Source organism: Pipistrellus hanaki (assembly GCF_964339955.1).
Source record: "Pipistrellus hanaki genome assembly, chromosome: 9".
Taxonomy (NCBI): Eukaryota; Metazoa; Chordata; class Mammalia; order Chiroptera; family Vespertilionidae; genus Pipistrellus; species Pipistrellus hanaki.
The window spans coordinates 65810159-65825683 of NC_140511.1; the positions used below are offsets into that span (position 1 = coordinate 65810159).

Consider the following 15525-nt stretch of genomic DNA (forward strand, 5'->3'; position numbering starts at 1 on the left):
ACCAAGAGTTCACAGGATCCATTCCCTATCAGGGCACATGTCTGGGTTGCAGGCTCTATCCCCAGTAGGAGGCATGCAGGAGACAGTCGATCAATGATGTTTCTCTCTCAATGATGTTTCTCTCTCACTGATGTTTCTATCTCTCTATCCCTCTTCCTTCATCTCTGAAATCAATATATATATATATATATGGACAGACCTCGCCCACACCTGGTCCTGCCACAAGTCACTTAGCTATTCTGTGCCTTATCTTCCTCATCTGCAAAATAAATATTCCACTACTTATTTTATAAGGTTGTTGTGAGGACTGGATTCAACGAAAGATGCCAAAATACAATGCTTAGCACACAGTAGGTGACTAATAAACGGTGGTGGAAGTGGCTAGTTGGTATTTTGATTCCCCTCCCCTCTATTGCTACAATAGTGATGGCCAAGGACAGGAAAAAAAAAAGAAGAATAAAAAGGAAGACCATGTGGGGAAAAACAACTTACAAGGCAGAACATTATTATAGCGATTCTTCCCTCTATTCTCAGCCAGTTCAGCTGCATATTTAGGCTGACTAATTCCAACAAGCTTCAGATCCTGAAAAGAAAAGAAATAAGTTGTCCATTTAGTTAGTGTTCAAATATACTTTCGTTGACAGCCCTCTAGCTTGAATTCCCAGTTTCTGTATCTGCATAATCTTTAGGCATCCACACCGCGAGAATCAAAGGTCCATCTACTAGTAAATCAGGGGTGGGGAACCTTTTCTCTGCCGAGGGCCATTTGGATATTTATCACATCATTCACAGGCCATACAAAATGATCAACTTAAAAATTAGCCTGCTATATTGGTCAAACATGTAATTAACTCACCCCTAATGCCTTGGCAGGGCCAGACCGAATGGGCCGAAGGAGGGAGATGGACGTTCCCCACCCCTGATCTAAGTGCTCCCAGGCCACAGGGCAGCAGTGTGACTCCAGACGGCACACAAGAGCTGTGGGCCCCACCAAGAGGTCGCCTCTTACCCAGAGCTTCACCATAAAACGAAAATGGGCAGTTCTATAACTTTCGGGGGAAACGCAGCAATAGAAAGCACACTATTTACAACTACATACTTCGTATTCTTCTGCAAACCCACAGTTGGAGTCAGCTTGCTGTTTCTTAAAGTAGGTCTCAAAATTCTCCACTCTGACCAGCTTGGATCTAAGAAAACAAAACAACGTATGTGGACGGTATACGTTCAACCAGGTTTAAAATTAGAAAAATGCAAGTTATTTTTTAAAAAGCCAAGAGCTTACTTACTTTTTAGGTCTTCACCATAGAAAGGGAAAGAAGGAAAAAACAGGCCGTTAGAAAAAAATGACTCAACTAACCAAGCCTCTGGAGATGACAGTAAACATCTCCCCAAAAGGAGACAATCCATCGAGTACTTTTCTGGAGGGAGGGAGTGTTGGCGGAGGGCTGAGTATCACGTTGTTTACAAAACTCAGAAACGTGCACTCGGAAATTAAACTTCTAGACCCCATGATGTAACCGTTTGGCTTCGTAACGCTGAGCAAATCCTCTGCTCCTAGATCTTGGTAACCTATATTTTTAATCGCAAAATATCTCTTCGTGGAAGTGCTGGTAGGATATGGTCCATGTGGTCCTACCTGCCGTAGTAGCCATGGCTGGAAGCTAATGCAGGAGGCTGACCCCCACAGATTCCTTGCAGAATATCAAAGCTGGCAAGAGCTTCTGGACAATCGTGGCCAAACGTGTCAATCAGGAAACGTGATAGCAGTTTCCACCATCTATTGTCTCTAGACCCATGGTCGGCAAAGTGCGGCTCGCAAGCCACATGCGGCTCTTTGGCCCCTTGAGTGTGGCTCTTCCACAAAATACCACGGCCTGGGCAGGTCTATTTTGAAGGAGTGGCGTTAGAAGAAGTTTAAGTTTTAAAAATTTGGCTCTCAAAAGAAATTTTAATTGTTGTATGTTGATATTTGGATCTGTTGGCTAATGAGTTTGCCGACCACTGGTCTAGACAGTTACTGAACAGATGGGAGATGGAGTGTCTTAAAATAAAGCTCATAACACTGGAAACTTACTTAATTTGAGAAAAGGACACTTCGTTGTTCTTTTCCTCTTTCCTATTTTAAAAGAAAAAAAAAAATAGATTAAAAAAAAAAAAGATTCATTTTATGCTTTGCCCCTTTCATGTATCTACAAAATGCCTTTTCCGCGGGCATTAATCCATACACGGCAACAAGCTTACCGATCTAAGCAACCAATGCTGCCTATACAGACCTGTGGAGGCCTCTCTTTACACCATCTAAAAGTGTGGGTGGATCTTCCTAGAGCTGCTTTGAGGAAATCCTGTGCATAAATATGTATCACAGGATTACCTTACTTTGAAGTGAGACTCGCTGTTTCATACTCTGCTCTCATAAAGCCTTTGTGGTCAGCCCCTTCAGAGATGAGGACAATAGTGCTAAGCTGGAGACAGAGCCTGTAACCAAAGTTACTAGCTAACTCTAAACGGAAATCTCTTAACACCTGGAACCTGGTTTGTGGACTAGAACACACTGTTTGAAAGGAGCGACCTGACCGACACGCGGTGTTTACTCATGGCCCGCTGTCGGGGCTGGGACCGACTTTAAAGTCCCCCGGCTTGGCGTGGAGATGAAATAAGACTATTCATATAATCGAGACTGTGGATTAGGGGGACATGGAGCTCGAGACACTGTCCCCTCCAATTGTGAAATTTCCCATAATGAAAAACTGTCTTAAAGACATAGTCTGTTATTATTCATGTAAGCAATGCTCACCTTCTCTTTTTCCAGAAGATGAACCCTCCAACAGCCACAATCACCACGGCACCGAAGATACACCCGAACACGGCTCCACAGATGACACCTGGGAGAAGTCCAAAGAGGAGGCACCTTCAGGGGGTGCTCCCCAGCCACCGGGGGGCCCTCCACCCAGAGAGCGGGTGTGTGGGTGTGACTGTGTGTGTGGGTGGGTGTGACTGTGTGTGTGTGTGTGTGTGTGTGTGTGTGTGTGTGACATACACAAGTTCAATACCTTTGGGCCTAAAACTAGTCTACACATTTGGGTTACTGGTCCCCAGCTCACCACTAACTGGAGGGCCTCAGAAACTCACTGCTGGTCCATGTGGTCTCAGGCTTGGGTCCCTGACGCTCCTAAAACTCACTGAGACCCCAGGTCTCCGGGTCTGTCTCCCCAACGGCAAATTTAGGGGATTGGTCTAGCACAGTGATTCTCAGGTTCTAACCCATGGCTTTCTTTCTTCAAATGAAACTGCGTGCAGCAGCCCAACCAGATAAGGGTAGGAGTGGGGAGCATCTCGGGGCTCAGCCCCGTTTGGTGAGGCAACCGCTGGCACACTTCTCACCTGCTGAGACCAACAGCCATGGGGGAGCAGAGGTGACAGGAGCCCCCGCTCACTGGGGCAGGTGTGCAGGCTCCCAGCACTTCGCTCCTGGGGAGGAATTCTTTCCGGCCATGAGCAACAACCACGTGTGAAAGCCAGACAAACTGGCCAGCCTGTGGGTCCCTCTGACTCTGGCCCGGAGGGAGGGGATGATTCCTGCTTGGGTCCCTGACGCTCCTAAATCCTGTGCGATCAAGGGCAGGAGTGCCTGACCCGGAGTCTGAGACCACATGTCAGGGCTGCCCCCAAGCCACAAGGGGTCACTGCCCCTCTCCGGGCCCGAACACCCTCATTTCTCAAATGAGTCAGACAAGATGCTTCCTTCGTCTCCTTTGAGGATTCTAGGCACTGAGTCCCCCTGTGTGTCTGGCACACGGGCACACAAACACCTGCAGACTGACGTGCAACTGGCACTCCGAGAAGGAGACGGGGGAACCTCATGGCCAAGTGACAGACACCTCAACTTCTGAGAAGAGAAACCAGGCACCCCAACCCTCCTGGAGCCCACGGGAGGCGCATGGACCCCCAGCCTTCTGTGCACACTGGCAGCCACACCCACAGGACAGCTAAAAGCATTGATGGCCCTCCCCTACCTGGGTCCTGGGGCAAGGACACGGCCTCCGAGTAGCGGCTGAAGGACACGTAGCTCCCGTTCCCGTCGATGAGTCCGCTCTCGGGGCTGAAGGTGATGTTGGTGAAGCCGGCCACACACGCCCTGTGAGAGGACCAGAGGGGAAAGGGGCGGCTGAGCGTGTCCAGCTCGCAGGCGGGGAAAGCTCTGCGCCGGGAGGCTCGGCCCCCACAGCGGAGGAGCCGGGAGGCCTTACCGGTAGGAGCCCAGGGGCTCCAGCTTGCCGTTGTAGTAGCCATGGGTGTTGGACTCGTTCCCCACGTCGATTTCGTACTTTAGGGCTTCCGACGGGCCCTGGGAACGCGCCTGCTGGTCCGTCGTGATGAGGTACGTCACGTAAGTCGCCGAGGACCCCCTTTTGAAATCTCCGTAGGTGTGGCTCAGATCCTCTGCAGACGGGTTAGCTAAGAAAGGCGCACAGAAGGGAAGCCATAAGAAAACGATGCAGGGGACGCGGGTCTCCCACAGTCCACATAAGGACAGTGACCCAGGGAGACATTGATGAGAGCCACCACCTCTCAAGGATGCTTTCCGTGCCAGTGCTGAGAAGGGAAACCAGGCACCCCAACCCTCCTGGCGCCCACGGGAGGCCCAGGACACCCAGCCTTCTCTGCCAGGAACTCACTGAACCGCCACGGTAATCTCATCACATAGGTTTACCATCCCCGTGTGACAGACGGGAAGATGAAGGCACGAAAGCGACAAGGACCCAAGGCCACAACTGCCTACATGGTGGAGCTGTGTGTCCAACCCAGATGATCCGACTTGAGCGTGTCTCCTCGTCTAGCACAGGCTGGCCACTATGCCATATGGCCTCCCTCTTTCGGCAGAGGCCTGAGTGTGGAATTGGCTGAAAACCTTCAGAGCAACCTGACTAGACATTTGAAACAGACTCAAAACAAAAGGCAGGTGGGCAGAAAAAGATCTCCAGGTCACTGCTTGAGATTTTGCTGCAGGTTTATGCACCTGGCGGTGTGTGTGCGCGCTCCACCTCCCTCGACATGAGGACAGTATCACAGGTTGATATTGCAGGAGCTGCACTGCCCTCTTCACATTTAAAGAACCATCAGAAGCACGGCCTGGCCAGGGTGGCTCAATGGTTGAGTGTCGACTCATGAGCCAGGAGTTCAATTCCCGGGTAGGACACATGCCGGGGTTGCGGGCTCAATTCCCAGGGTGGAGCGTGCAGGAGGCAGCCAATCAATGATTCTCTCTCGTCATTGATGTCTCTATCTCTCTACCTCTCTCTGAAACCGATAAAAAATATATTTTTTCAAAAAAAAAAAACCAACAACCACCAAAAACAACACCACTTGGCATTTTCAATCCAGGCTTTGTGCAAAGCACCCCCACGCAGCTAGCAGACACCCTAGCATCATTCTTTTCTTACTTCCAGAGAATGTACTGGGGCATTTCAGAAAAGGCAGCCTTTCCTCCACCTCCTCGCTCAGCTATGCCATGCTCTTTGCAAGTTCCCACTACAAATGCAAATCATTGTGTCTGCTTTCAAGAGAAAGTCATGCTGTGCTGATGGCTTGTGCCTGTGCATTTGCTTGTGTGGGGAGGGGGAAGAAGAGGGCAGAGAGATAGAGAAAGTTGCTTAAGAACACCTTCTGCCACCCAAAAGATAAGACCCTGTGTTGAAAAACCTAGATCGGAGGTCGGGAAGGTACAGTCCATGCACCAGATCTGCCAACGACCCGTTCTGGTCAATGGCATTTTATTAGAACCACCCCAATCATTCTTTCTGAACCTTCCATGCCTGCTCTCACAGGAGCAGAGCTGGACAGTTGCGACAGAGATGTAAGGCCTGCAAAGTTTCAAATATTTGCTGTCTGGCCCTTTATAGAGAGTTTGTCAACCCCTGACCTACCTACATCATCAGGCACACAGCCGGCCCCCTCCCACCCCACCTGAGTGCCAAGCATGGGCTACACTGTATTTCTATCTCTCGTGAGCCTCAGTGGGCACAGACATGGGGCCTGGTCAGGGCATCCCTCACTGACTGTTCACCCCACAATGACCTCCTTACCTTCCCCCGTGGTGAGGATGACAGCATAGGCTTGGATGGGCCCGTGGCTGGCTTCAAACCCACTGAACTTGATCTTCACCGAATTGTGACTGACATACGTAATATTGGGAGAGTCATCTGGAGGAGGGGGGTCTGAAACAGAACAACACGAATGTGATCATCGGCATCAAAACCAAAAACGGACCGATTATGAAGCACCGAATTGGCAGTGACAGCAAGTCCTGCCCTGGCTCTGGGCACAGAATGCCAGGCTCACCCAGAGCAGGAGCAGGAGCAGGAGCATGAGCAGGGAAGGAAGTGGTGGGAGCCTTCTGAGCTCACTTACACAGACTACATGTGGAAATGATAACATTTTAAATACACTGAGTTCAACAAAGTGTGATTGAAATTCACGGCAGTTATTCCTTTTTTACATTTTTTTTTAATATGCCTCCTATAAAAATCTGAATTACATTAACATGTCCTAATAGGAAATATCATATTACACATGAGGGTCACATTGTTTTCCATGGGACCGCACAGCTCTGGACCTGGCTTCAGCAGCCTCTCAAGTAACTGACAGCAGAGGCCACTTGGAGGCAGTGTTCCCGGTTCTGATTGTCACTGTGGAGACTCCCGACCACGGCTCCCACATTTCCCAGCAGTCAAGCCTTTCAGCCCACCAGCCTCCCACCCCAAGACTGTCAGCCGCACTCCAGTCACCCACCTCCAGGCACCCACCTCCCCTCTCGCTGCCATCTCACCCCTACGCCCCAGGGCCCTGCCTGCCTCGCTCACCGTGGTGTTTCTCACCCCAGCACACAGGGTGCACCCAACAAATGTTGGCTATAAATCCCACACCTGATTAATCCACCTCCCTGATTTACCACCCGGCAACGCTTCCTGCCTCCTCTCTCAGAGAGAATGCAGCTCCACTTTTATTCAAATGGAAAAATGTGTTCACTTTGTACATAAAAATCCATCAGAGGAAAGGGAGCTACAGATCAAAGAGTGAGAGTCACTGGACTAAACGACAGCGGTGAGCACTTGATCCTATCACACGTTCTTCAGCCTCGGACACCACCACCTCCGACAAGCTCCTACTGGTCAGACAAGGTTTCTGTTCCCCAGGAGTTGGTACCCACTGAGGAGATGACATCATAAGACAGAACTACAGAAACGTACCCGCAATATTCATCGTTTCTGTTACGTTCTGGGGTGCTGCAGGACCCCCAAAAGAGTGGACCCAGGACAGTCCTGCACGGTGGTATATGCCACAATCCAGGGAGCCCCACACATATCAGAGTCCATGTGAACGATGTCCCCTGGACCTGTGCCGTGCACAACCTGAGCGGCCACACAGGCCACCCGTAAGTGTCTTCTACACACTTTATTACCTCATCCAATTTGTACAAGAGTCTTTGAAGGGAGGTGTTATTGTCCCCTTTCACAACTCAGGAAAGCAAGGCTCGGGGAAGTTAAGTAGTTTTTCTGAGATTACAAAGCTGGTAAAAGGCAGAAGTTAAGAATCCAAACCCAGGTCTGCCTTTCTAAGTCTAAGGCTCCGTCCCCAGAATCCCTCCACCACTTTCCAAGTCAGAGTCCCTGAAGTAAGAGGCTTTCCCCCCCACCTCCCCCCCTTACAATTACAACCACTCATTCTTTAGAAGTTGTCCAGAAACTTTCTGATACCCTAAAGCAGTGGTCGGCAAACTCATTAGTCAACAGAGCCAAATATCAACAGTACAACGACTGAAATTTCTTTTGAGAGCTGAAAACCGACTTCCGTGCAAGGGCAACAAATTTTCAGTCGCACTGTACATGCACACCCACACGTGGTATTTTGTGGAAGAGCCACACTCAAGGGGCCAAAGAGCTACATGTGCCTCACAAGCCCCAGTTTGCCGACTACTGCCCTAAAGGAAACATATCCAGGAGTTTAATAGTACAAAGCAAAACAAACTCAACCAGGCTGATCTATGACTTAACACTGGCAAAGACGTGGAGAGCAAAAGACAGATAAAACTGAAGCAAAGAGAGAAGCAATTTTCTCTAAGAACAATAACAAAACAAAGATGGGCATGGAGAGAGTAACTGTGGGATCCCCCGTGCACCTATGCAGTCAATGGTCCCATTTCCCAAAACAACTGGGGAGCTTGTTAATGTGGATTCTAGGGAAATGTGAATCTTGACTGAATATCTGAAAATAGTGAAAAAAGTATTGCTACATTTTTAGGTGAGATGATATGATAATAGTAACGTGGTTATGTTTGGCAGGAAATAAAAATAGGTCCCTATCATGGAGCGATACATACATTTGATTTACAAACAAAGTTCTAATAGGACCAGGGGCCTGGCCTCAAAGTAATCGCATGAGGGAGGAGTGGGAAACCTGGAAGAGGAGGGGGATGGGGGAGAGAATATAAATGAGACAAGATTGGCCAAGTGCTGACAAGTGTTCATCTGGGTGACAATGGACACATGGGTTTCATTATACTTCCTTGTACTTGTTTGTATACTTGAATATTTCTATAAAAATACTTTTTTTAATGTAGTAAGGGAACTCACTATTTAGAAAATGTGGCAATGAAATATTCTGCAAAGCAAAGGAAACTTTGGGGACGTTAAACATGAGTTTCTCTTACTCTTCCTCTTTAGACTGGGTTTCTATAGAATTGGGTTAACAGTCCATGCCAACAAAAACAAATATTTTAGCAAAAAATTTAAACACATACACACACACCCAGCAGAATCCCAGGCCACATGCACAGACCCAGTAGGTCAGCCTCTCCAGGGGTAACCGCAATGCCACCAGGCCACCCTGCCGCCACGAAGCCCACCTGTGATGCCCGTGAGGCAGGTGTTTTGGGAGGGAGGTGCCATCTTATCACAGGACAAGGCAGTGATGCTGATGTTATACAAGGTGGAAAAATTCAAATATGTGACTTCCGTCCTGTACTCGGTGCCGTCCTCCGAGGAGCAGCCCTTCAGGATTGTCGCATTTTTCCAGTCTCCGCTGCTGACCTCCAGCTTAAAGCCTTCGTTGGTGCCGGGAGGGCAGGCCCACTTGAGCACCAAGGCTGGCGTTTTGGGGACTCCTTCACATTGGAAGGAGGCTACTGGGGCCGGGTCTGCAAAGCAAGCACAGCACAGCATGAGACTCCGGGGCTCTGGCCTCTGCAAACACTGACCCCCGGGGAGCAGGAGGATCCTGGTGCACCATGACGAGGAGGCAGGCATGTTGTGTGGCGGAAGAGGCAAGGCTGACCTGGAATGGGGCATTACTAAACGAGGTGATGTTGGGTTCGGCATCCACCTGCTCTGAGCCTTGGCTGCAGGACTCTGGGGATTACATGAAACAAAGGCTGTCGGACACCAAACTGGAGGAGACCGGGCACCCCTCGATAAACACCTACTCTCCTCCTTCCTTGTGTTCTCCCCTCTCCTCGGCAGTCACCATCATCTAATAACTACCGCGTCATGTTTATGATGTCCCCACCAGAATGGAAGTTCCAGGAAGGCTGGGACCTAGCTGAGTCAAGTTGTCTTAAAGTGCCTGGCATATAGTAAGTGCTCACGAAATATTTATTGCGTGAATAAATGATGAGGGCAACCAGAGAGCACTAATGAGCTCTCAGAGGCTAATAAGCTCACAGGATGCCTCCGAGAGCTCACTGTCTATTATAACATACACACAACACCTGGTAAACTAAAGTGTGGAGAGGACCCACCTGCAAGGCCGGCACCCCACAGGAAGAGGTCCAGCAGGCACCTGGGGCTACTCACCTGTACAGAATGGCTTCCAGCCAGGGTCCAGTGACCAAATGACATTCCGGAGGGTGAAGATCTTGACTCTGTACCGGGAGCCAGGTGTTAACTCGGTGACCGTAGCATTGGTGATGCCAGTGTTTGTGACTATTTCAGTTGCATTGCTGGAATCCCCGTCTTTCTCAATGAGAAGGCGGTAGACGTACATGGGAGAGGCCTCATCAGAGTTATTCCATCTGAAGGTTGCCGATGTGGTGTTGGTACTTATTTCAATGTTGAACACATTGCTGGGCCCTTGGTTTTGTGTTTTGTTTTGTTTTTATTAAAAAAAAAAAAAAAAAAAAGGCATGCATTAGCTTGAATTCCAGGACTCTTATCTAGTGCATGTAAAAATAGCCTACCTCCTTTGGAGAAAGAATGAATAAACCTAATATTTGCTAATTCAAAAGATGGGAGACTTCTCAAAAAGACATTCAGAGAATAATTATACAGATTATATCTCAAAAAGAATAAACTTTTTCATGCTTCTGTCGATACTTCATAAGTGCCCTAAATTTTCAAGATATAATTTCCTATCTGATCAGTGAAAGAAAAATGTATGTTAAAAAGACATTATAAACTATCATCTCTACACACACTTATTATGAGCGAAGAGCCTCCCTCACTGCTGCATGCAAAGCTCCTCCTCTGAGCAGCATCTTCCCACACCAATGACAGGCAGACCCTCCCCTCATCTCAACTCCCAAGGAATGAATGAATGGGACAGGTATGTTTCCCAGGCTTATGGGATCGCTTTCTGCTTCTAAAGACAATGCCACGTTCACTAGGCTCAGCACCAGTGCCCCGTGAGAAGAACAGAACCCTTGCTGATAGTTTCAGCTTCGAGAGCTTCGCATTTGACTTGAAGCCCAGAAACAATGGCCCCTTAGCCAATGCCTACACCCCACCCTCCAAGGGAAAGTCAGGTAGATACTCCCTTTCAGAGGGCGTCCTAAGACACTTACGTGTGTACTGCTCAATGAGCCTAGAGATTCCCTGGACACCGTTCACTTCTGGAACAATGGTGATGTTATACAAGGTGCCCGGGATCAGGCCGCTGAGAGTGATGGCTTTGTAGGAGCTGTCCATCTGGCTAGAGCCTTTCTCAGACTTCAGCTGTAGGTGGTAGATGTAGTCAGAGGCATTGTCTATACTCTGCCATTCTAGCCGCATTTCAGTTGTGGTGACATTGACCACACGGATGTCAAACACTGCAGCCGAGTCTGGTTGGAGGAAGGGGGGGAGGGAGGGGATGCGGCGGGGAGAGAGAGTCTGTTAATGGCCATCGTAATCTCTAGCTTTGCTTCAAAGTGTCTGTCAAGGGAACTTGTTCTTTCATCATGAGTCTCGAATGAATTCACAAAAGTGCAAACTCCGAAACATGGGTGAGAAACGCACACACTCAGTTCTTTCACGAATGTTGGCTCCCCAATAACACAGAGGCTCTTACGGGTTCCCCCCATCAGTTCTCTGGTCCTTTGCCTTGGTCATAAAAGTGCCCCCTTTGGGGTCTTCTAGTAAAAACCATGTTCCGTTTCCTGACCTGAGGGCTGGCGACCAGATGGGTTCGGCTTGTGAAAACGCACCACACTACGCGCTTAGGGTGTGTGCGCATGTGTGTGCTTTTCGGATGTATGTTATTCTCAACAAATTTTCAATCATTCCCTCGTTTGTGTTATCCTCAACAATTATAAAACTTCATTTCATCAAAAGTTACCAGTGATTATCTCTGATTGATGGTTTATGCGTGATTATTTTTCTTATCTGTATTTTATAGAATGAATATGCATTTCTGTCACTGTAAATGTTCTTTAAAGACTTTTCTTAGGTAATAAAAGAAAAACAACATGTGGAAAACCTGGCATCTATACATTATACTGATGTTCTTTAAGAGCCATCACTGTTTCGCAGACGACGCAGCCTATTTGCTTACCAGTTGTATTGCAAACTGTCTGGGAATCCCCTTCAGTCCCATTTGGCCCTTGTGGAAATATTTCAAAACAGTACTCGGTCCCGGGGTATAAGCCATGAATGACGATACTAGTTTCACTGGTTGTGGCCTGAGATTTTTTAGCGCCCTGTGTGGTGAGTATCTTAAAGGAGACAGAGTCATTGCTGCTCCAAGCTAAGCTAACAGTCCTTGTGGTGACATTCGTCACTCGGAAGTCAGAAACTGGACGAGGACCTGAGGAAAGAAAAGAGGGGGCAAATAAGGCTCTATCTCCAGAAAACAAGGTGACAGAACCTCACAAAATATTTACAATGAGGCTAACTGGCCCTGACCTCTCTTTTTCTCTTCTTTGCACCGCCACCTACAATGTGAACCCCCTCAGAAACCGGTGTTTGGCCTCTGAGAGCACACTTGGCTACAGGAGTGCAGAAACTGTTTGCTTAGCTTGTTCAAGGTCATTCCCAGGAAATGAGAGGAGGCATGTATCCCGGAGGTCAAGGTTTCAGGGTCTGGAGTGGGACCTTGGCCACTGCCAGTGTGCTTCCGGGGAAGGGGCAGACCTTGGATTAAAGCATTGATGTGGGATGTGCCAGGACCCCTGGGTTCCAGTCCCTGCCCCGCTATTTGCTAGCTCTTGCTCAGCTCATGCTGAGCTGTAGTTTTCTCATTTGTAAAACAGAGATCCTACTACCTACCTTGAAAGCCACGGCTACCCTGATACTGTTATAGTTTCACCCTACGACACCACTGGCACGCTGTTAATTTTACTTTAAATTATTAGAGCCTCTTTGGACAAAAAGCTTTTAATGTGCCGCCTATCATCTGATCTTTAAAGGACAGTTAAGCAAACAAGGGATGAGACACAGTTGAGCCCTGCTTCATTATACAACAGCACCTTAGGGACAAGGGGACATGAATATCCAGGTTCTTTCTGTCTCCATGTAGCAATTTGCTCCACATCTCTGTCACACCGTTTCTAGACACCCCCACTGTCTAACCCCACCTCTGTCATCTGCCGAGTATGACACCTGCCAACAGCACCTCTCTCAGCCTTGACTGCCTCATCCATAAAACAGTTTCATGGCAGCCAGGTCACAGGGTTGCGAACAGTAAACAAGACAGAGCGAGGAAAACACATCACCCTACGTGGGCGTGTGGCAGGGTCGGTCGAGGATCACCGGTATTGTACCGCAGATCCTGAATATAAAAGTCCCGTGGACTCTGCAGGGCAGGAGCAGAGCCTCATACTGGGCCTGGCGCATGGCAGGGAGGCAAGAAAGGCTAGCTAACAATGCGTGCACTCACGGGTGTACACCTGGAGGAAGCCCGGCGTGCCCGCAGAGCCGTCCTGCAGGAGCGGGCTCACTGTGATGTTGTATAAGGTGCTCGGGTTAAGTGGGGTGATGAAGGCCCGAGTCTCGTTGACGGTGAGATTGAGGGAAGCGGTCTCCCCAGCAACGTGTATCTCGTAGTTGTAGAGAGAGGACAAGTCAGTAACATTGATTTTCCAGGTCAGGTTCATGCTCGTGGCGGTGATGTTGATGTCTGGAGCTTTCAAGTCAAAAACCGCAATGGATTCTGTGAAGACACGAGAGGAGTTCACAATCACCAGAATGGCCAAGCCAGAGAGAGAGAGAGAGAGAGACGCTGTCATCAGGCATGCCATCTAGTCCAAGAAATACCCTCAGCAATGCTTCCTTTCTATCCCACACCACTTAACCACAACACACACACATGTATGGAGCCCCAGCAAAAGTCAGGCATCTTCTATGAAGAAGCAACCTGGCCGACTGCAATAGCATAGCTGCTCTTGGTTCTCTGTGTGATGTGGTGGATTCCCTCAGGGGCAGCGACAGTGGACAGTGAGTGACCCTGCATTCCCTGTGCAGCCCCTTTTCCAAACAGCACTCCACGCCCCCTTGGTGGGAATAAGTGCCTGGGACCCATGTAGAAGCTGGGGGACAGCATCTCCCTTCTCCAGCACAGAAATCCAGAAAGCAGATATGTGACGGCTCTCCATCTCAAGACTTTGAATCCTCAGAGTGTCAGCGAATCCAGTGCAGTCCAGCCATCCGGAGTTTTCTGGATGCTAATCCATTTTCTGTCCTGGGTCCTCCGGCCTATGGGCCTACGACAGCCTTTCAGAATAGATAAACTTTTGGATACGATAACCAGAGTCAGGTTATGCTGCCTGCCACCAAGCCCCTGAGAACTGCAATGCTGTGGTGTTTGCTCCTAAACCCGCAGAGCAGGCCACGTGTTTTTCCAAGTATTCGAGTCTCCATTATCATCTAGAATGAAACTCCCTGAGGGGAGGAACTGTGCATTTGTTTAGGCCGCTCACCAGCACCAATCCAAAAAGCCTTCCCGCACTGGTCAATCTACAGGATTTAATCCAAGGTCTGCCGGGGAAAGGGGCAGACCTTGGATTAAAGCATTGATGTGGGATGAGCCAGGACCCCTGGGTTCCAGTCCCTGCCCTGCCACTTGCTAGCTCTTGCTCAGCTCATGCTGAGCTGTAGTTTTAAAGGAAAGGTAAAAAGCAGCAACAAGTTTCCATAGAAAGAGCAGCATGCTGCCCAGCTGGTGTGGCTCAGTAGTTGAGTGTCGCTCTTTCAACCAGGAGGTTTGATTCCCAGTCAGAGCATATGCCCAGGTAGCAGGCTCGATCCTCAGTGTGGAGCATGCAGGCGGCAGCCAATCAATGATTCTCATCATTGATGTTTTTATCTCTCTCTCCCTTTCCCTTCCTCTCTGAAATCAATTAAAAAAAATTTTTTTTTTTTAAGAAAGAGCAGTGTGCTTCCCAAGGTCACTCCAAAAGAGGAAACTCATTCTCTTATCTCAAGGAGAAAATACTTAAACAACACTGACTAAGTGAATATCGGTTTGTAAGAGAAAAATATTACACCAGCTTGTCTCATTGGCTAATGTGCAGAGAAATGAAGGAAAACCCGAGGCAGCTCCCAGGGTCTGCACAGAGTGGCTGAGCTCAGAGAAAGCAGTGTCTTGGCCACAGGGCTGAGAAGAACCTCAAAGGGTCTGCCCTGTCCGCTGGAGAGCAAGGGGTAACTCAGAATCTCAGAGGCCAATACTTTGTGCTAGCGACTGGCTGAAGCCATTGTATGAAATCCAACATACGTGTGATAAACTCTATGGCGCAGGGATGTGTTTCCTCGCCGATTGGTGCTCGAGGATAAACAGTGGCCTTGTACCGCATGTCAGACTTTAACCCAAGAAGCAGGACTTTCACGTCGGTCGGAGGAAAGGCAGAGGGTGGGTCTTGAGGTTCGAGTTGGCATGTGTACTCAGGGGCAGTAAGACTCCTCAGTGTCTGGGCCGACCTCTCTGAACAGGTGGCATCTGCTTCAAACACAAAGGCAAAGACATTAAGATTATGCCTGTCTTCTTGCTGCCCCACAATTAAGACCCCACAGTCTCTGCTCCCCTCCGCCCCCAGACAGGGACGCCTGTGCCTGCGAAGGCCCCGGTTTGGGGCAGATGTTTCACTCTGTACTTTTATCCCAGGTATCTGTGCCTCTCTTTCAAATTCATCTATTTGCATCTCTCTCTCTCCCTGCTTTCAGGAAATCACCTTCTCCCACCCAAGTCCAGATGTGCTTTTCCAAGGACAGTCACCAGTCAAACATAGTTCATCAGAACCCACTCAAGTAAGGCCTGACTGCCTGTGGTGAGGAAATATAC

The 15525-nt window shown here is 48.9% G+C and overlaps 1 protein-coding gene across 1 annotated transcript in view; it reads right to left on the minus strand.

Moving 5' to 3' along the window:
- The window catches only part of PTPRJ (protein tyrosine phosphatase receptor type J), a 132996-nt gene that overhangs the window by 11240 nt on the left and 106231 nt on the right, over positions 1 to 15525 (minus strand). The window contains exons 6-18 of the mRNA XM_084894999.1: positions 14962 to 15186; positions 13126 to 13398; positions 11803 to 12054; positions 10835 to 11092; positions 9849 to 10124; positions 8903 to 9193; positions 6084 to 6215; positions 4248 to 4455; positions 4014 to 4135; positions 2795 to 2882; positions 2075 to 2116; positions 1100 to 1187; positions 493 to 583 (exon numbers count right to left, since the gene is read on the minus strand). Coding sequence (XP_084751125.1) covers positions 493 to 583; positions 1100 to 1187; positions 2075 to 2116; positions 2795 to 2882; positions 4014 to 4135; positions 4248 to 4455; positions 6084 to 6215; positions 8903 to 9193; positions 9849 to 10124; positions 10835 to 11092; positions 11803 to 12054; positions 13126 to 13398; positions 14962 to 15186 — 2346 coding nt within the window. The remainder of the gene's footprint in view (positions 1 to 492; positions 584 to 1099; positions 1188 to 2074; positions 2117 to 2794; positions 2883 to 4013; positions 4136 to 4247; positions 4456 to 6083; positions 6216 to 8902; positions 9194 to 9848; positions 10125 to 10834; positions 11093 to 11802; positions 12055 to 13125; positions 13399 to 14961; positions 15187 to 15525) is intronic.